The sequence below is a fragment of the Myxocyprinus asiaticus genome, chromosome 11, assembly GCF_019703515.2.
Source record: "Myxocyprinus asiaticus isolate MX2 ecotype Aquarium Trade chromosome 11, UBuf_Myxa_2, whole genome shotgun sequence".
Taxonomy (NCBI): Eukaryota; Metazoa; Chordata; class Actinopteri; order Cypriniformes; family Catostomidae; genus Myxocyprinus; species Myxocyprinus asiaticus.
In genome coordinates, this window is record NC_059354.1 from 31,543,920 (window position 1) to 31,565,259 (window position 21,340).

Below are 21,340 nucleotides of genomic sequence, written 5' to 3' on the forward strand. Positions count from 1 at the left end.
CCTGCTATTTGTTTGTTTGTAATGTGTCATATAAGGTCTATTACACTTGATTGTAACTGATGCTAACAAGAGTAATGGGTATAAAGAGGGGATGTACACATTATTCATGGAGACCACACAGTGACATCAGGCTCAGTATTGGGGCCCTTGGTGTTGTGCTTCTATAGTATGTATGTGAGTTGAGAGCACTGCATGTATTATAATGCTAATAAACACATTCTTGTTCTATCCATTTCTCTGCAATGGATTCAGCTCCAACTACTTACAGATTTCCTTCAAACTTTGTTAAGTAGAATATTTTAGTTTTAGGTCTGCTCTGTATTTTTGGCTTTTATAAAATTATACATTTGAACAAATTATGTACTATTAACCTTGACAATCTCCCAGTACCATTGTTAGAATTTTTGTCAATAGAATCTAACTGCCAGCACTGTTGTCTTTGTAATATTTGCATGCTGAATAGTGATTGGTCTTTATTAAACATCCAGGTAACATATTTTGTTAATGGAAAGTGAAGTTAAGAGAAAGTGTCAATCTCTCTACATTTTTAACAAAAACGCTATTTTTTTGCTCACTTGCAAACACTGGGATTTTCTGGGGGGAATGCAAATCTACTTCATGATAATGAACCACAGTGTCCCTTTAAATGTTAAATGTCACATCTTTTTTAGATTGTTTAGTAAGACAAGCTAAGAAATTCAGGTTATCTATAACACACCAGGATATCTTTACACTGTGCATGTCTGTATACATGTGCTTATAGAAAGCCAGTATGTGCTGTCTCGTCATGTGCTAGGGTTGTGTGCAAATGCTATAGAGCTGTTCAGTCATGACACAAATTTGTAGGCTAACCCAGAAGGACAATTCAGCATGGGTTCACTCAGGTATTTCTAAAGGGTTTTTAGAATAACAGTTTTCAATATAAGGAAAATAAGGTATGTGGTTAAAGGTGCACTCAGTAACTTTTTGTTTGTCACCTTTGACTTACAGTGACACCTAGTGGTGTGGATGCAGCATCATTCACAATCAATAGTTTTCAGTTACAGTGCCATTTTAGAAATTCACTATATACAATCAGCCATGATTCATTTAATTCACGAGTGAAAGTGTGGTTACTGAGATTAAGTGAGTAGTATTCAGCTGGTCATGTGATACTAAAATGGCAGCCCCCATGCGGGTGCTCCTGCCCCATGTGCGATAAAAGAGCTTTTATAAGGTTACTGGTCCTGGTCCTCATTTCATGTGAGCGGTCATGATTTTATACATATGTTTCAAAATTACAATTCATTTCTTTAGGAGTAAAACTTTTTTAATGGGGAAAAATGACTGAGTGCACCTTCAATATTATTTCAGGTTTATATCATTTTTTTTAATTAATTTTTTTGGCATAACACATGGTCATACCTCAAACATGAATTTGGAAAGTGTCGAGTGCTTTTAAAACACTGACAACAAGTTATTGTTATTAACAAAAACTACTCTTAAAAACCCATTGGAAATTCTTGAGGGAACCCACGGTTCAAAAATGCTAATTCTCTTCCAGGTTATAGGACAACAAACTGAAAAGCTTGATTTGTGCAAATTATTCTTTTCTTTTTTTCTTTGCAGAGGAAGTGCTTTGTGCTTTGTTCGTTTATAACAAAATGTGACCTTGGATTGTTGATAATTTTCAATGTTCTCTTTTTAGTCCTCATGTGCAATTCACAGTTATGGCAATGTTTGTATGTCTGTGAGTGTCTGGTTTACATGTATAACACACAGTTGCCTGTCACACCTGGGTTGGAGTCGAGTGTTTTAGAGGCATATATCAGTGTACATTTCTATGTAACAGATGTGTTTGGATAATTTAGCGTGCATATGCATGTTAGAATGAAAATGCGTAATATGGGTAACGCCAAAGCACATTAAGAGCACTTGCAAGTGGCTTAAGGTAATCAGATTTGATGTGTATTGCCAGGGAAACACTCTCTTCTTCCTTTTTACTCTGTTCGTTTTTTGTTTTGTTTTTTTTTGTCTCTTTTTCTCTATGTCTTTCTTCTAGCCATGCTGGATCGCAGCATTAGTGTACACTCTTGCGGAACTTCGGGGTTGTCAATCATGCGTTGCCATAACCGCTGCTCCTCCCCGTAGGAATCATTCCAATCCACTTCCTTCCCATAACTCAGACCTGCAGGTCAGAAACCGGTCAGTTACCTGCTCTGTGTGCAATACCCAAGCTTGGAGTTCCTAGCTATGGAAAACAGGATCTTTCTTGCTCTTTTCAAATAAAAGAGGTCAGTCTATATGTAAACATAGTGTTTTAGTTCACAATGCAATGCTCCCTCCTCAGTCCACCCAGGCCATTTATGGAAACTAAGCTGCAAAAGCAGCATAAATATATGACTGTCCACATTTACTGTAAATAAAAATATGTTTTATTCATATAGCACCTTACTAAAGCTCACTTCACATTCTCAAATGTTAAGTAGGAAAATAGAAATCAAGAAACCTTAACTAACATTCTAAGTGGAATAAAAACATTATTATAAATACTACAAAAGAGTAGAAAACATCCCTTTTAATACATCATTATCAAACTTAAACAAATGACTTTTGAGTGAGTAAAGAAATGAATGAAACTAAGAAAAAGAACAAAGGAGCTAATCAATAAACTTATTTGTAATAGTAAATTTATTTAGCATGAATATAAAATGTGTTGCACAAAGTAATGCATCATGCATTTTTGATGAGGGCATGATTAGGAAGAACATTACAGTGAACATAATAATCAAGTGCAAATTGGGAACGAACGATTATCTAAATTTGAGTAAAAGAACATTTAACTGTAAAGCACTGTGTCAAATCTTTCCTACTAATGTGGGGAATGGAATGTGAAATATATCTGCAAGCAGCTATTAGCGCAGTCCAGGGGGTACTGGAAGCTACTGTAAAAAAGTAGATGAAATGGACAGTGACTTCATAATGGACAGTTTTAATAATTGGAAGCTCAAGCTCCAGATTTGCTTAGTTTTATCTGTTGTCTCATTACCAAACAATTTATCATTGTACTTGTATCATATCAAATTTGAGGATTCCATGTGGTTGACTTTCATCTATAAATTTGCAGCTCGACACTTGTCAGTTCATATTCCTTGCCTATACCTCCCAGAGAAATACCTAAATTTGCAATGTATTAGGGATGGGACATGATGGTTGACTAGTCGTCCAACAACCAATTAGTGAGGTTGACTAGTTTATTTAGACTTTTTTTTTCATTTAGATATTTTTAATGGCGGTACTTTAATTAGTATGCCTTGTTTTAGTTGTTAGACAGTTTGCATGGTAAAATCGTAGTGGAAAATTATTTCTTTAAATTCTTCCCCTTTAAAGCACTCCCGCTAGAGCCATACACTGTAAGATGGATGTCTTTGGACATTGTGTTGGTTTTAGAAAATCTTGCCATGAGTTTTGCATTTTTAAGATGGCGTATCAAGTTTAAATAGGTCTGTTCCATTCTGTTGCCCTCTGCCAAGCTGTTTTTGAAAGCAAGAACACATCATCTATAGAGCTTGCATGACTAGCAATTTTTAATAGTCGACTAGTCGCCCAGAAAAGTATATGACTAGTCAGTAACACTGCAATCAATGGTCAATGTTTACCTTTTGTAAGCCAATTAGGAGGTTGCGTTAACCTAAATTTTAAAATATTGATGGATAATTCCAAATGGTGTAATTTTGACAGATACAATACAAGAAAGAACATCATTTAAACCATACCGCATACATGGTAGTTCATGTGCAGCCTCTGTGTGTGTGTGAGAGAGAGAGTGCAAATCTAAACATGCATATCTCCATTTATGTTTCTCATGTTGTCATAAACGGAGCAAAAACACTCATGTCCCTATAGTTTCTTAATTGGTTTTTAGAGCGCTATGAAAAATGTTGTCTTATATGTCAAAATGAACACTTTAAATGTCTGATGAACATACGGTGGATTCCTAATGAATGAACTGACAAACAGTTGAGAGATAAAGAGAGGGGCTCACCTGTCCCTGCGCCGAGTCGCACCCCACCCAAGAAGACGTTGCTGGCGAATGGTTCTCTGTCCCACACGGTCAGTTCCAGACACACGCTGTCCAGATCGCTGTGCTGCAGGCCGCAGTATGTGAAGGTGTGATTCCAGCGAGGGTTCACTGTGCGCTTTACCACGGCTGTCTTGTGCTTCGTGCTTTTCTTGTCATCAGGCAGCAGGTATCTGATACACAAACAAACAGGAGTGTGAGTCTGTTATGAGTTTGTAAATGAGGAATCACAGCAAAGTGATCTGCTCACCCTTTGACAAAAGGATCAGAGGACCCTCCTTTTACAGCTGTCAGGTTTTTGGCCTCTTTCACCAGCAGCTCCACCATTCCTCCTTTAGGAAGAGTGATGGTCTTCTTTCCTTTCAGAAATCCCTTTTTCACTGAGATGGACAGAAATACAGGGAGAGAGCTTGATCATACACTCTGTTAATTTAAACAGTAAGCAAAAACAAGAAGCTTGAAAGAGCTGCTAATAAAATTGCTAATTTGTTGATATTCTGCACTTGACTGTCATGTGTTACAGTGATTTTAAAAGGAGTTTAGTGTCGTTCCAAACCCATATGACTTTCTTTCTTACAAAAGGAGATGTTTTAAAAATGTGATTATGGCAAGATGATCAGTGAATAATAACTTACATTTTGGTCTGTTTCTAACACAAAGCTATCTTATGACTTCATAAGTGTGGAATCTAGTGCACAGGTCATAGGACTAACTTTATGGTGCTTATTTGTCCTTGGAGCTTAAAAGCCCCTGGTCACTTTATGCTTTGCTTATAAGGGGGAAAGTAGGGTGATGAGAGAACATTTTTCAAAATTTCTCAATTTTTGTTCCATAGAAGAAAGTCATACAGGGTTGGAAAGACAAGAAGATGAGTAAATGATGACAGAATTTTTATTACTTCCTCACAGTAAAATGAGTCATTACCCATTAACAGTCATAAACTGTAGGCTGTTTACAGTTGCCAAGCAACATAATAATCAAGATTATTCTATAAACGTTTGGTGCACTTAGAATGTAATTTTTGTGCTGTCAAAGGTGTGCATTTATCAGCTATTTAACAACAACTTCGAACATGGCTCAAACAAATTTATAGATATACATTCATATACGCTGTGTTTGAATGGCTCAACCAAATTTAGAGCAATAACTATTCATTATACAATACATATACAGTTTATATATATATATATATATATATATATATATATATATACACTGCCATTCAAAAGTTTGGGGTCACTTATTCATTTCTTCTTTATTATTTTTTCTTCACATTTTAGAATAATAGTAAAGTCATCAAAACTATGGAATAACATAAATGGAATTATGGGAATTATATTGTGACTAAAAAAATCCAAACTAAATCAAAACTATGTTATATTTTAGCATCTTCAAAGTAGTCACCCTTTGTTTAGAATTTGCAGACATGTACTCTTGACATTTTCTCAACCAACTTCTTGAGGTATCACCCTGGAATGCTTTTTAAACAGTATTGAAGGAGTTCCCATTATTTTTTGGTTACTTATTGGCTGCTTTTCTTTATTATTTGGTCCAAGTCATCAATTTAAAAAAAAAAAATTTTTTTTAAAATAAAATATTTATTTTGTAATGAAATAAATTAATATGTTGGCACAATTATATTTTTGTCTACAAAACTAATTTCAAACATTTAAGCATACGCCTTCAGATCAAAAGATTTTTAAGATCATGAGAAACATTTCAGTCAAGTGACCCCAAACTTTTCAACGGCAGTGTATATATATATATATATATATATATATATATATATATATATATATATATATATATATACACACACACACACACTCACACACACACACACTGGCGGCCAAAAATTTGGAATAATAAACAGATTTTGCTATTATGGAAAGAAATTTTTTGAAACACTTGACTGAAATGTTTCTCATGATCTTAAAAATCTTTTGATCTGAAGGCGTATGCTTAAATGTTTGAAATTTGTTTTGTAGACAAAAATATAATTGTGCCACCATATTAATTTATTTCATTATAAAACAAAAAGTTTTTGAAATTTATGACTTGAACCAAATAATAAAGAAAAGAAGCCAATAAGTGCCCAACATAGATGGGAACTCCTTCAGTACTGTTTAAAAAGCATCCCAGGGTGATAACTCAAGAAGCTGGTTGAGAAAATGTCAAGAGTACATGTCTGCAAATTCTAGGCAAAGGGTGACTACTTTGAAGATGCTAAAATATAACACAGTTTTGATTTATTTTGGATTTTGTTTAGTCACAACATAATTCCCGTAGTTCCATTTATGTTATTCCATAGTTTTGATGGAAAATGGAATTCACTCTAAACTTGGATTATCAGCTGTATTTCAATGCTTTTCCAATAGTTCTGACCGTTCATAAGAAATCACCAATGTAGTTCATATTCTTTCACAATAATGAACAGAGGGAGAAATGAGTTCATTTATATAAATCATACCTTGCACTTGGTCCAGAGGAAGGGAGACATTTCTCTCTGCAGGAATGTACTTCAAAACCACCGTCAGTTCCCCTTTATAATGCATCACTGAATCTACATAAGATTCATTCTGAAACACACACACACACACACATACAATTCAGTATAACTGTACACAACCCACATCAACACATTTTTCAATCTCACGCATTGGAACTGCCACCAACAATGCCAAATGGGACAATTACACAAACAATACAATTTTTCATTCATGACTTACAAATTGCTGGGCTGGGAAAGAGAGTAAAAACCTAGTGAAGTACACTAGCAGTTTTAGGCAGTTTATGGCATATGGAAAAGATGCTGTTACCTCCACAGTGATGTGTGAACTGTCATTTTTTTAGAGGTAAGATGATTTTAACAATATGATAATATTCTCTTGATATATAATGTTCCCAAATTTTTTGGATCATGTCATACAATGTGATTTTACTGTAAACAAAGCATTTTCATGTGTGTGTGTGTTTATCTTACCCTGGGCTGCAGGGCGAACCACTCATCTATCTGAGTGTCAAACTCCCAGGAGTCAAAGGTCAGCTCTGTCTCCCCCAGGAAGTTGTTGTGTCCAAAGCGATCATGATGCCACACAGACACCTGCAGTGTGCGCATCTCCAGCTGAGAGTGACTGACCACGTACTGCACAAAGACAGAGACCGATGAGTGACTTCTAGATCAATATCTCATTTGCAGATCCATCCTGATACAAAAGCTTGTAATGCAGAGAGATGCCTCCCTCTTACCCTCAGGTTTTCATTGAACACTGGGTTAGTGGTGTTGTTTTTGATGCTGGTTTTCCTCTTGCTTTGACGGGACTTGTCTGGCAGGAGATACGTTTTAACATAGCTGCAAAACACACACATGCACACAATGCCTAGTATTATTATTAGGGCTGTCAAAATAAGCACGCATTTTGGGTTAATTAATCTTTAAATATGTCAAAACAAACATTATATTAATCACAAACAACTAGTTATTATATTCTGGCCTAACAGTTATACATCTAAACATCTAATGCTCTGCCAGGGCTTTAAGTAAAGAGTTTAGTAGAGGGTATGTACTGTATGTGTGTGGTCTTACGGATCTGTGCGCTGTCTCCTCTCATCCCCGGTTGCTAGGCAGCGGCACTCACGGACGAGCACGTTGAGTGCTCCTGTTTTATAGCTGTAGGTGATATTGAGCAGGATCTCCCCGGAAACCCGCACGTTGCCATAGTCCCCCGTCTCACTGTACACGCTCATCATACTGTTGATGCTGGTCTGAGGAGCACACAGCGAGAGTGTTAGGCTGTGCATCTTTTACAAGCTTGTGTTTGAGTCTAGGTATGCGAGTCTCTTCAGTGGTACAGAGACGAAGAGTAGAAGCAAACGGTGCAACAGACAGACAGATAGAGAACACTCACAGTATCAGCATCTGAGTCAGGGACATTAAGGAAGCCCCACTTTTTCTCCAAGGCAGGTGTGGAAGACTAGAATAAAGAAGACAGGAGAAAGAAAGAGAGAAAATTGATAGCACAAAGGTAAAGCTGGGAAAGCAGTTGAAAAAACAGAGCAGAGAAGGGAAGAACAAGTAAAACATGGATTGTGTGAAAGAATAGAGACTGCTGAGGCCAGGAAGGAGCTTTTACACTTTTGATTATGTGTTGTTGTTTAAAGCAATAGTTCACCCAAAAATCATTTACTCACCATTATGTTGTTTTAAAGTCTGTATGACTTTATCTCTTTAGTGAAAAACAAAAGGAGATATTAGGCAGAATGTTCACACTTGTCTTTTCCATGCAGCGGAAGTGATTGAGGCCGACAGGCTCCATAAATTACAAAAAAAAAAAAAAAAAAAAAGAATCATAAAAGTACCATATTTACAAATATTTATAGTCTATACAACTATGTCACAAGTTATCTAAAGCCATAAAAAAGCTTTGCGTGAGAAACAGACCAAAATTTAAGTCGTTATTCACTACAAATCTTGCCTCATATCTCAGTCTTCAAAACTGCCGTGTCGCAAGTGGCTATGAGACACTTAAGAACCAATGGTGTTTGATGTCAAATCATATTCATATTTAAATGCATGCGAACACAAATGAGATTTGAGAGCTATGGCAAAGAAGAACATTTTCAGTGAATAACGACTTAAATTTTGGTCTGTTCCTCACACAAAGCTATTGTGCTATTGTATTGTACTTCTGAAGACTTGGAATTGTAGTTCATGAGTTGAATTAACTACCTTTTTGGTACTTGTGTGATTCTTTTTTTATTTGCCATTTTTGGAGCTTGATATCCCAAGTAACCATTAATTTTTTTACTGTTTGGAAAAGAGCTGCGTAAAAATCTCTAAAACATAACCTTTTGTGTTCTAAGGTGAAAAAAAAGTTAGACATGTTTAAAATAACATGAAGGTGAGTAGATGATGGCAGAATTTACATTTTGTGTGAAATTTTCCCTCTTTCTGTGACAGAGTGACTTTTCTTTGCATTCACTGAAAGCCTGTCTTTGATACACAGTTTCTTACTATTTATTATTTGTCTTGTTTTCCAGTGAAAATATCTGAACATCCTAAAAATAAGATACATTTACTTGGCAAGCAAATTGACAAGACATTAATTCTTATTTTCAGAAAAATCTAACAACATTTAGTGATGTTCATGCTTAAAGGTGCACTCAGTAATTTTTTTAAATATGTTGAAGTATGGCTCACACTGACACCTAGTGGCCTGGATGCTGCATTATTCAAACACGGTAGTTTTCAGTTACCAATGTCATTGTAGAAATTCACTATGCACAGTAAGCCAGGATTAATTTAATACAAGAAAGAGTCCAAAAACTGGGCAGTTACTGAGATTAAGCGAGTAGTATTCAGCTGGTCATGTGATGCTAACATGGCTGCCCCCATGACGCGCCCCTGCTCCATATAGAATAAAAGAGCTTTTATAAGGTTACTAATGTGACTGAACTCTTCCTCTCACATGAGCGGTCATGATTTCATCCACGTTTCAAAACTTCTATTCATTTCTTTAGAAGTAACATTTTTTAAATGAGGAAAAAAATGAGTGCACCTTTAAAACAATGAAAAAACTATTTGCCAGTGAGGTAAGAAAAATAAACTTAATCCAAAAGAAAAAAATAATTTATTTTAAAAACAACTGTTTATTTGCCTTGTTTTAAGCATAACGTTCACTACATTTTGTTAGATTTCTCTGAAAACAAGAAAAACTATTTTTTGCAGTGTAGTTTGTTTCCTTTTACTTTCAATCCTCTTCATCGCTCTCTTCACATCTGCTGGTGTGGCATAATGACTCATCTAGCTCTTAGAGTCTGTGTGTGAGCGTCGAGTTATGTCAGCTGTTTTGAAAGAGGCTACTTTTCTTCTTGTTCAGCTTAATTATCTCTCTTTGTTGTGTCTAAATGCACCACCTGTGTCTGTATGTGTGGGCAAGAAAAGGCAAAATATGACTAGAATTCACTTTCGCTTGGTAATGCATGTTTTATCTTTGCTAAATTGTGTGTATGTGAGAGCCTGCATTATAACTGGATGCACAGGTCTGCCAGGTGAGTCAATAAATTAAGTGAGCTAATGTAACTGGAGATTTTGCCTGAAGGAAACTTTAATATCCATAAGGGACACAAATATAAGCTTGTACAATGCACACAAGCAACAGACAAATTAATAAATACACAGTTTTTTCCAATTAGACATTTGTACAGGCCTAGCAAACATGCACTGTAGCAAAACACATCATAGAACTGTGCCTTTGATTGTGGTGAGTAAGTGTGTTTTTTTGTATGTGTAAATCATTATACCATAGACTGCGTACTGCAGACGCTCCGGTTGGTTTTGTAGTGTGCTGATAACAAAGCATCAATGTCCTCATCCGAGTCCTACAACAAAAACACTAATTCAGTGATATCACACTCAGAAAACTCAAACAATAACCAGACTAATCTTGTGGGAAATCGGCGACAGGAGGCTCGAATATTTTGTCTGCTAAATTTGGTCTTTGCTTTCCGAATTTCAGAACTGTCCCCAGTGGCCGAAGTTGGAACACAGTTGAGTGCATGCGTACCTCTGCACAATGCACTGTGCAAGCACAAGACATGAGCAAACATTATCTGAATTAAACATTTGAGTAGTAATTACATTAATATACACCGATCAGCCACAACATTAAAACCACCTGCCTAATATTGCGTAGGTCCCCTTCGTGCCGCCAAAACAGCGCTGTGATGAGGAGGAGGGCGTGGCCGGGCCATGACGACGCTGAATTGTCATAATCAGCTGGGAGGGGTATAAAGACGCCAGTTCGAGAGAGAGAGAGAGAGAGAGAGAGAGAGAGAGAGAGAGAGACACACGTGGCCGCTGTGTGTGTGTGTGTGTGTGTGTGTGTGTGTGTGTGTGTGCGTCTATGTGTTTTAAGTTGTTTTAAGTTATATGTCATTAAAGTTTATGTTGACTGTTCTGCCAGTTCCCGCCTCCTCGTTGCCCACCTTACCCTGTTTCATTGGTGCCGAAACCCGGGAAGGAGGAGGGATGCGCTGTCATTGAGTCCTCCCCACTGCCATCTGCCAGGGGAGGAGCCGCAGCTGTCCGCCAGGGGACGGAAGGCTCGCATCATGCCACGCTCCAAATCACTGAGATTGCATTTTTTCCCTATTCTGATGGTTGTTGTGAACATTAACTGAAGCACCTGACCCGTATCTGCATGATTTTACACACTGCACTGCTGCCACATGATTGGCTGATTCGATTATCGCATGGATGATTGTTGGTGCCAGACGGGTTGGTTTGAGTATTTCTGTAACTGCTGATCTCCTGGAATTTTCACACACAACAGTCTCTAGAATTTACTCAGAATGGTGCCAAAAACAAAAAACATCCAGTGAGTAGCAGTTCTGCGGATGGAAACGCCTTGTTGATGAGAGAGGTCAGCAGAGAATGGCCAGACTGGTTCGAACTGACAAAGTCTACGGTAACTCATGTAACCGCTCTGTACAATTGTGGTGAGAAGAACATCATCTCAGAATGCTATTCTGAGATGCGGGTTGGCACTGTTTTGGCAGCATGAGGGGCACCTACACAATATTAGGCAGGTGGTTTTAATGTTGTGGCTGATCAGTGTATGGATGATTTCTCGTAAACGATCAGTACTTTTGGAAATACACTGAAATCCTAACAGTACTGAGACCAAAAACAGCATTCTTTCACTTAGTACTTTACAAGTGTAGTATCTCGCTAGCCGGAGATCAAAGAGCACATGATGTAAAAGGCACAATGTGGGTGATTTTTGAGGCATGAACATTTTTTGCATGGTGGTGCTTTTCTGGAATTCGCCGCATCAGGCCGAATTTGTGTGCAAAAAATTTAGAACTAACAAGACGATTTCCTACAAGATCATGTTGCAATATCACTGGTTTCTCTTTGCGTTGTGTCCACTACAGTGCACAGATCTTCAGAAAACTTTTTAACCATTCAAAGTGTGTTATATCTAAACCATCATGGGTGATTACCATTGACCTTTACCAATAATTCTGTCATTTGCCCTCATCATATGCCATTGTGTTTTATTATTGATAATGCATGAAGGATCTATAGAATATTTACCATTATCTACTATTCATCCTTTTGGAGATTAAAAAAAAAAAAAAAAGATTAGGAATGCTTAAATTCTTGTTTTAGAGTGAACAGTAACATTTAGATATTTTTTCCTTTGTGATTTAATGACTCTTGCATCAAAGGGTTATGTGATCACTTCACAGTGATCTGACATCAGAAAATCACATTACATAAGGCTGACCCTTATCATTTCAACCCCCGACCAGAAATCAATATAATATCTTACACACAGGGCAAAATTTTGTGAGTAAGACTGCAGGCGAGAAATGGTTTAATATATTGTGGCTGAAATCTAACCCCATCATTCAGTCTTGGAACTGAGTGGCACCGGCTAATCAAAGGGTCTTCACTGAACCCCTCTCCAGCATTACTGAGGTCAACCTCTGAGCGACTGCGGTCTATGAATGGAGAGAGAGACAGAGAGAGAGAAAGTGTGTGCTGTTTTTAACCACCTCAATGTTTTGACTATTTTATATATATTGTATTATGTTATTCTTCTAAGGGCATCTGATTAATTGCTTTAAGGTTTAATATGCAAAACATTACAGTAAACTGATATATGCCCAGAGAAAAAAAATCAGGGTTGCTCTTTCAGATCTCAAGAGACTTAATGGAGTAATATTTAATTATCAACCATGTTCCTCCTAAATTTGACAACGTAGACATAAATGTGACATTTGTTGACATACAGTAAGAATATAGAGCTTTAAAATGAATGTGAATAGCATAGATCAGATAATTTAGTCTTGTAAGAGTTTGATAAGAAATGTTTGAGTTCATATTGAAATCTCTGACTTTTGATTACAGACTTTGGTATCTTGGAAAATCTGAGAAGCAGAAAACTAAAGTGAGCATCTTAATTTGCTCTCCATTTAATGTCACTGCTGTCAAGGAGAAAAAAATCAGATAAAAAAAGATCTAATTTGTGATTTTTCCATTCCTATGTGTGGACAATTGTGCAGACAACTATCTTCACTGGTGTTATTTACAGCAATGGTATATATGTCAAATTGTTGCCATGGTGATACCTGATGAGAGGGAGGATCTGGATACAGCAATGGAGGGTGTGCTAGAGTCTGTTTGTCTCCGCCCATCAGCCACCTTCTCAGAAACGCTGTCCCTACTTTGTATACTAGACACACTCTCTGCCCCATCCGGCTGAACAAACACACACAAACAGAATTCAACATTACTTTCTTGTCACGCATAAAGGAACATTCCAGGTTCGATGCATGTTAAGCTCAATCGACAGCATTTGTGGCATAATGTTGATTTAAAAAAAAAATTATTTCGACTTGTCCCTGCTTTACTTTGAATAAAGCAAAAATCTGGGTCACAGTGAGGCACATACAATAGAAGTCAGTTTCACAAGTATAGCCATGCCACAATATGCATATTAACATGATTTTAGTGTGAAAAATCACTTACTAACTTTTTCTGTGTAAATTTATATCCAATTTTACATTTTGCCATGACGACATAACTCCATGAACCCTGTAATCCCGCAAAAATGACGATTTATACAACTTTACAGCTCAAATAATTTACGAGTTTTAACAGAAGAATTCATGTGTGCTTTTATAGAAGTTGAAGTGCCTTCAAACCCTCCAAAAATTGGCCCCATTCACTTCTATTGTGAGTGCTTCACTGTAACCTCAATTTTAGTTTTTTCTAAAGAAAAGGAGAGAGGTGCCGAAAATAAAATTTTGGGTAATTTGTGGTTATGCCACAAATGCTGTTGATTGAGCTTGATTTGTATTGAACCTGGAATATTTCTTAAAACATATGTCTGTAAATAGGAATGCAAATGTGCTGTCATGTGTTACCCTGTTTCTTGCCTCCATTTGGGTCGGTGCCATTTGTGCTCTCGTGTTATTGGGTACTGTTGGTAACCCTGATGCTTCCACTGTGACTGCTCTTTTGCTAATACACAGACACAGCCATAATGAGAAGAATATAGTATTCCATTCCTATGTTTAGAATTGGATACTACAGTATACTGTATACTATAATGCTTACTATTTTAAAAAAAAATGACATGTTAACAGTATGCATTATGCAAAAATAATCAATAGTGTGCTATATAGACATAACCTCATTACAGTAATTCAAGGAGTGGCATCCAGTTATCGTCTTGGAAATAAAAACTTTTATTTGAATTTTTTATTTAGTTTTGTGTAAAAATGTCATGCAGTTTGGTTAAATGATGAGATGTAAAACATTGCAGATGATATGACTCCAGGCTTAATTGTAACACTGGAAATGGAAGATCAAGTTGAGTGCACTGCAGTCAATGGATACAGTATTCAGCAGCACACTGTGCTCTATTGAATACTGCACATAATGGCAAATGTAGAACCTGTAGGTCATCCATTTTCATTCATACTGAAAAATTGCACAGTATACTGTATATACTACAGTACATACTACAGAAAAAGTAAGCGTAGTATATTAGTATACTATTCCGAACATAGCCATACTATAGCACACATTCAGTGGACAACAAATTACGCCCCTCACCCTTTTCTGTTTTTCCCTGTGCTTTTCTGGAATTGGGGTGAGGTGGATTTCTCAGACTTGGGTATGGCTGATCTCTCCAGCTCTAAGGGAGGAGGTGGTCTGTGGGTGGATCCTCCATCTCCAAAATAAAAACAGACATTCATTAGATACAAATCAAACTGATGTTATTTTATCTGCACTCAAGCCTGCTTCATAATGTACATTTCTGAATATGTGTTAACCCTTTAACTACATTATGTTGGAAAATGTAAAATAAATAAATAAATAAATAAATCTGGGTACTAATAATCTGTCTTAAATAACTGTACTTTTTTTGGTATTTTCAGCCCCTGGTCACTATATTCTTTAATTGTATGGGGAAAAAAGCAGCATTAACATTAAGCTAAACATTTATTTTTGTGTTCCATACAAGAAGAAGAAACTCATGAGTTGAAATGACATGAGTGTGAGTAAAAGACTTTCATTTTTGGGGGTGAACTAGTCCTTCAATAACTTCTGTCCAAGCTAGTGGAAAGAGCAAGCAGGTTGTATAATTACATCATGTACAATGGTAATATTTGCTTTAATGTTTTTTAGCTATAGTTTACTGCAGTTCATTGCAAATGCAGTGATTTGAGCCAGTGTAATATACAATCTTTAATTAAAAACAATCTGCTCCATCTTAAAACTGTTTTATCCACATTACAGATAAAAAAGAAATAAAGAATTAAAGAGCCTGTCAGTTGGTCTTACCTAGAGGACTGCTGAGGATAGTTTGTTTGACTACATCACTGCTGGGTACACTGGCATGTTGAAACCTTTTGGATCTCTCTTCCAAAAACCATTCCCCTGTAACTACCTTCAGCTCCCTACAACAGCCATTCCCACACAGACAACACAACGTAAACATCAATTATAGAAGTGGCATTCACAGCTTCATTGGTTCATCTATTAAAGACTCCATGAAATGGATTTACGACCCTAATTTTCTTTACTGTGTTCATGGATTTCCTCTTGAAACAGGAAGTTGCTTTTTTAAAACAGATAAAAGCCTTTAGTTAAAGACACTCTAGAGAAGGACTGTAAATTTGGAATGTACTGTATACAGTATATCTGTTTGTTCTGTCATATCAATGGCCTTAAAGCAGACATGCACTTAAAGCTACAAAACTTTGATTTTGATGTAATGGGGTCTTTAATATCAGGGTTCATTATCTGTCACTCACTCGACGTTGTGTCGATGTTGTGACATTAGGGGTCGAACTTGAGAGCCCAAAACACTTCTGATATTTGAGAAAAGGCTAATGAGAATTGGCGAGATGAATTTGCATGACACTCCCCCGGACATACGGGTATAAAAGGAGATGGCTGCAACCACTCATTCAGATTTGTTCTTCGGAGCTGAGCAGTGTAGAGTGTATACACTAGCGTTCCATTCACCTCTGTCAAAAGTGTAAAACGGCTGTTGGATATACAGCGCATTACTGCGGGTTCTCCCTTTCTCAAACAGATAAGTGCAGAGAATGCCCCTGGGCGCTTCAGCAGCCACACTTAAATGAATAAAGAGTATATTTTCTCTAAAAGAGTAGCGCTGACGGAAAGCGTCTTTTTCAAGATGTCTTTCCATTTATGCGCAGTTCCTGGATGTGGTCGTTATCTCTCCGCCTCTGATGGCCACGATCGCTGTCTCACGTGTTTGGGTCGTAGGCACGCTGAGACAGCGTTTGTGAACGGTTCATGTTCTCACTGTGAGAACATCAACATGGCAACGTTGCAATCGCAGCTTTCTTTCTTTAGAGACCTCCCATTCCCCAGCATGCTCGTTTCCACCGGACGAGTTCATGGATGAGTTGGGTGGATCGCCCCAGGGTGAGCTTAATGTCTCATTCGGGGCTCGGGAGGAGGATGAGGTTTCGATCACAGCATCGGAGTGCGGGCTGTTACAGTCTGATGTGGAAGACTCGGCTGGGCATCCACCATCTGGTGCGATCGCCCAGTCTGAGGCCGACGCGGAGCTGTCGGCCATGCTTGCCCGGGCTGCCGCGAGCGTCGGGCTGGAGTGGAAACCTTCCACCCTTCCCTGACGACTGGTTCTTGGGCTCAGAGGGCCGCACACAGCCGCGCTCTACCCCAGTTCCTTTATCTCGGAGGTGCATGAGGACCTCACAAAGTCCTGGCTGGCACCTTTCACTGCCCGGACTCGACTCTCGAGGGGTACTTGGAGGTTCCTCAGGTGGAGCAGGTGATTGTGGTGCACCTGTGCCCGCAAAGCGCCACCACCTGGCAGAATCGTCCTAGGCTCCCGCCCTTCAGGTGACGAAGGTCACGGCGTGGCTATCGGGCAGGCGATGTCCACCATGGTGGTCCAGGAGCGCCACCTGTGGCTCAACCTTGCACAGAGGAGCGACGCCGACAAGGTCCGCTTTCTTGACGCGCCCATCTCTTAAGGTGGCCTGTTCGGCGACACTGTCGAGGACTTTGCCCAGCAGTTCTTGACAGTCAAGAAGCAGCCATCCAGCACATCCTGCCTACGGGCTGCCGAGATCCCGCACCTCGTCTGCTCGTTGCCGAGGGCGTCCTCCTGCGGCAGCAACACCATCTCTGCCACAGCCCGAGCCAACCACTCGGCCCTGGCGTAGAGCCCTCCCGCAGGAAGCTGACGCCCCCTGTTTCTCGGTCCGGCACCAAGCTCTGCTGACGCAGAAGCGCATTCTATCTTGCGATTGGTTCGCGGCAGTAGACCTGAAGGATGCATACTTTCATGTCTCGATTTTCCCTTGACACAGACCGTTCCTTTGGTTCGTCTTCGAGGGTCAGGCATATCAGTACAAGGTCCCCCCCTTCGGTCTGTCCCTGTCACCTTGCGTCTTTACGAAAGTCGCAGAGGCAGCCCTTGCCCCGCTAAGGTAAGTGGGCATCTTCATCCTCAACTATCTTGACGACTGGCTGATTCTAGCTCACTCTCGAGATTTATTGTGTGCGCATAGGGACCTGGTGCTCAGACACCTCAGCCGGTTGGGGCTTCAGGTCAACTGGGAAAAGAGCAAGCTCTCTCCGCTACAGAGCATCTCTTTTCTCGGGTTGGAGAACTCAATCGCTATGACAGCGCGCCTCACGAGCGAGTGTGCTCAGTCAGTGCTAAATTGCCTGAAGTTATTCAGAGGAAGAATGGAGGTCCCACTGAAACAATTTCAGAGGCTCCTGGTGCATATGGCGTCCTCAACGCGGTTACGCCGCTCGGGTTGATGCGTATGAGACCGCTTCAGCACTGGCTTCAGACTTGAGTCCCGAGATACGCATCACGTGGCTATCACGCCGGTCTGCCACTGCACATTCAGCCCTTGGACGAACCTTACATTTCTACAGGCAGGGGTTCCTCTAGAACAAGTGTCCAGGCGTGTTGTTGTCACAAAAGATGTGTCCAAGTCAGGCTGGGCCGCTGTTTGCAATGGGCACGCAGCTTTGGTCTCCTGGACAGGACCTCGACTGTGTTGGCATATCAATTGCCTCGAGTTGCTGGCGGTATTCCTGGCTCTGCGGAGGTTTCGGCTGCTGGTCCAGGGCAAGCACGTGTTAGTCCGGACGGACAACACGGCGATGGTTGCGTATATAAATCACCATGGCGGTTTACGCTCACGTCGCATGTCGCAACTCGCCCACCATCTCCTCCTTTGGAGTCAGCAGCGACTGAAGTCGTTGCGGGCCACTCATCACCCAGGCGTACTCAATCGTGCAGCAGACACGCTGTCGTGATGAGTAACGCTCAGAGGAGAGTGGAGAATCCACCCCCAAGTGGTCCATCTAATTTGGAGTCGATTTGGCAAAGCGCAGGTAGACCTATTTGCTTCCCAGGAATCCGCCTGCTATAGTACTCCCTGACTGAGGCCCCACTCGGCACGGATGTGTTGGCACACAGCTGGCCCCGGGGCCTGCGCACAGACCTTGTGCAAAGTCAGGGAGGATGAAGAACAAGTCATGTTGGTGGCACCGTACTGGCCCACCCAGACTTGGTTCTCGGAGCTCTCGCTCCTCACGACAGCCCCTCCCTGGCGGATTCCCCTGAGGAAGGACCTCCTTTGCTTTGGGGAAGCACGACCTGATCATCAGGTTCCTTAGAGGTGCCAGGAGGTTGAATCCTCCTAGACCACAACTCGTTCCCTCGTGAGACCTCTCTATGGTCTTACTTGGCCTACAGAGAGCCCCGTTTGAGCTCCTGGAGTCAGACAAGCTAAAGGCCCTCTCATTGAAGATGGCCCTCCTGATTGCGCTCACTTCCATCAAAAGGGTGGGGGACCTGCAGGCATTCTCTGTCAGTGATACGTGCCTAGAGTTCGGTCCGGCATACTCTCACGTAATCCTGAGACCCCAGCCGGGCTATGTGCCCAAGGTTCCCACTACCCCTTTCAGGGATCAGGTGGTGAACTTGCAAGCGCTGCCTCAGGAGAAGGCAGACCCAGCCTTGTCGTTGCTGTGTCCAGTTCGCGCTTTGCATGATAGATGCTCTGAGCAGCTCTTTGTCTGTTTTGGGGGACAGCAGAAGGGGAAGACTGTCTCCAAACAGAGGATTGCCCACTGGATTGTGGATGCCATCGCTTTAACATACCAGGCCCAGGGCACGCCATCCCCCCTGGGAGTACGAGCACACTCCACTCGGAGTGTGGCATCCTCCTGGGCCCTAGCGAACGGCGCCTCTCTAACAGACATCTGTAGAGCAGCGGGCTGGGCGACACCCAATACCTTCGCGAAATTTTACAATCTCTGGGTTGAGCCAGTTTCATCCCGTGTGTTAGCAGGTACAAAAAGGTAAGTTGCGGGCAGCTGGCTGGGTGTACCGCTTGCACTTACCACCTTTCCCCTCCCTGAGGGGATAATGTGTGCTTTTTTCGTCCACGTGAGTTCCCGGGACGGGCGAACCCTGGATGTCTTTCCTTCCCCAGCACCCTGCGGCAGGCGAATTCGGCAGAGAAATTCGATGCCAGGCCCAGTACTCGTGAAGTATGCCCTGTCAGGTCAGCCCCTGTACTTGGGATAGGTGCTCCATGTGTGGTGGTTTCCTGTCGGTAATCCTATATGAGGTATTTTCCATGGTATGGTTTCCCTGACGGTAAACCTGTGTCTTCCCTTGGGCAGAGTTCTGCTCTTCCACCAGTCACTGCCTTCCAGGTAGGACCTACCGTGGGGACTCCTTTCCATGTGTGGTACTTCCCGGTTGGTAAGTCCATGTGATGTATTCTCCACATTAGACTCATCAATTTTTTAATTTCCATGACATTTTCAGGCCTGGAAATCACAATTAATTTTTTGTAATATATTTTTTTTCTCCCCTTTTTCTCCCCAATTTGGAATGCCCAATTCCCAATGCGCTCTAAGTCCTCATGGTGGCGTAGTAACTCGCCTCAATCTGGATGGCGGAGGAAGAATTTCAGTTGCCTCCGCGTCTGAGACCGTCAATCTGCGCATCTTATCACGTGGCTTGTTTTAGCGCGTTACCGCGGAGACATAGCGCATGTAGAGGCTTCACGCTATTCCAGCGGCATCCATGCACAACTCACCACGTGCCCCACAGAGAGCGAGAACCACACATTATAGCAACCACGAGGAGGTTACCCCATGTGACTCTCTAGCAGCTGGGCCAATTTGGTTGCTTAGGAGACCTGGCTGGAGTCACTGGAAATCACAATTTTAAAATTCCCTGATATTTCAGGATTTTCCATGACCATGGGATCCCTGTGATATTATTAAGCCATAAAGTAAAAGTTCATTGATAAATGAGAGACTCTTATCTCCATTTCATTCCAGAGTGTGTTTAGATGTTGTGTGTGACTCACGCAGTCTTTGCACACACGGTGCATTTGCATTGGTTGCTACCCGGAGGCGTAGCAGTGCAGAAATTGCAGACGCGCCGATGACATTTGGTACACACATTCCCCCTCTGAAGGATGAGACCCAGAGCTCGCAGACATACAGCACACTCACGCTGATCCACCGAACTACGCCGCCCGGCTCGCTTCAGCTCCACAAGTTCATTTTTCAATTTCCTTTTGAGACACAAAGACTAGCATAAACAAATGGATGAAAACAACATTTGACCTCTTCATCTTTTAATGTGAATTTTTGTTTCCGTTAACTTGGATTCTAGATTTACAATTTCTTAATTTTATGTACTTTTTTTTTTATCAAATCAACAAAGTATATGTTTTGGTTCACCGAAGCACTAAGTAGACTGTTAGAAGCACTTAAGTGGTACTTAAAGGGATAGTTCACCCAAAAATAAAAATCTCTAATCATTTATTCACCTTCATGCCATTCCAGATGTGTATGACTTTATTTCTTCTGCTGAACACAAACAAAGATTTTTAGAAGAATATTTCAGGTCCATACAATGCCAGTGAATGGGTTCCAAATATTTTAAGATCCAAAAAGCACATAAAGGCAGCATAGAAGTAATCCATTTGATTTAATCCATTTCTTTGGAAGCGATATGGTAAATGTGGGTGAGAAACAGATAATTATTTAAGTCTTTTTTTTTTTTTTTTTTTTACACTAAATTCTCCTCTCTGCCCAGTAAGTGGTGATTTGCAATTGCCAAAAACAAAAGAAGAAGAATGTGAAAGTGGAGACTGATAGTTAAAAAGGACTTAAATATAGATCTGTTTCTCAACAACAAG

At 40.4% G+C, this 21,340-nt stretch overlaps 1 protein-coding gene across 1 annotated transcript in view; it reads right to left on the reverse strand.

The window, feature by feature from the left end:
- Window positions 1-365: 365 nt before the first annotated feature.
- The window catches only part of LOC127448176 (synaptotagmin-like protein 5), a 35,234-nt gene continuing 14,259 nt past the window's right edge, over window positions 366-21,340 (reverse strand). The window contains exons 3-17 of the mRNA XM_051710517.1: window positions 20,501-20,710; window positions 15,426-15,541; window positions 14,694-14,811; window positions 14,000-14,096; window positions 13,202-13,331; window positions 12,471-12,571; window positions 10,364-10,441; window positions 7,969-8,034; window positions 7,647-7,825; window positions 7,310-7,412; window positions 7,044-7,205; window positions 6,531-6,639; window positions 4,311-4,440; window positions 4,025-4,233; window positions 366-2,167 (exon numbers count right to left, since the gene is read on the reverse strand). Coding sequence (XP_051566477.1) covers window positions 2,025-2,167; window positions 4,025-4,233; window positions 4,311-4,440; window positions 6,531-6,639; window positions 7,044-7,205; window positions 7,310-7,412; window positions 7,647-7,825; window positions 7,969-8,034; window positions 10,364-10,441; window positions 12,471-12,571; window positions 13,202-13,331; window positions 14,000-14,096; window positions 14,694-14,811; window positions 15,426-15,541; window positions 20,501-20,710 — 1,951 coding nt within the window. The 3' untranslated portion in view covers window positions 366-2,024. The remainder of the gene's footprint in view (window positions 2,168-4,024; window positions 4,234-4,310; window positions 4,441-6,530; window positions 6,640-7,043; window positions 7,206-7,309; window positions 7,413-7,646; window positions 7,826-7,968; window positions 8,035-10,363; window positions 10,442-12,470; window positions 12,572-13,201; window positions 13,332-13,999; window positions 14,097-14,693; window positions 14,812-15,425; window positions 15,542-20,500; window positions 20,711-21,340) is intronic.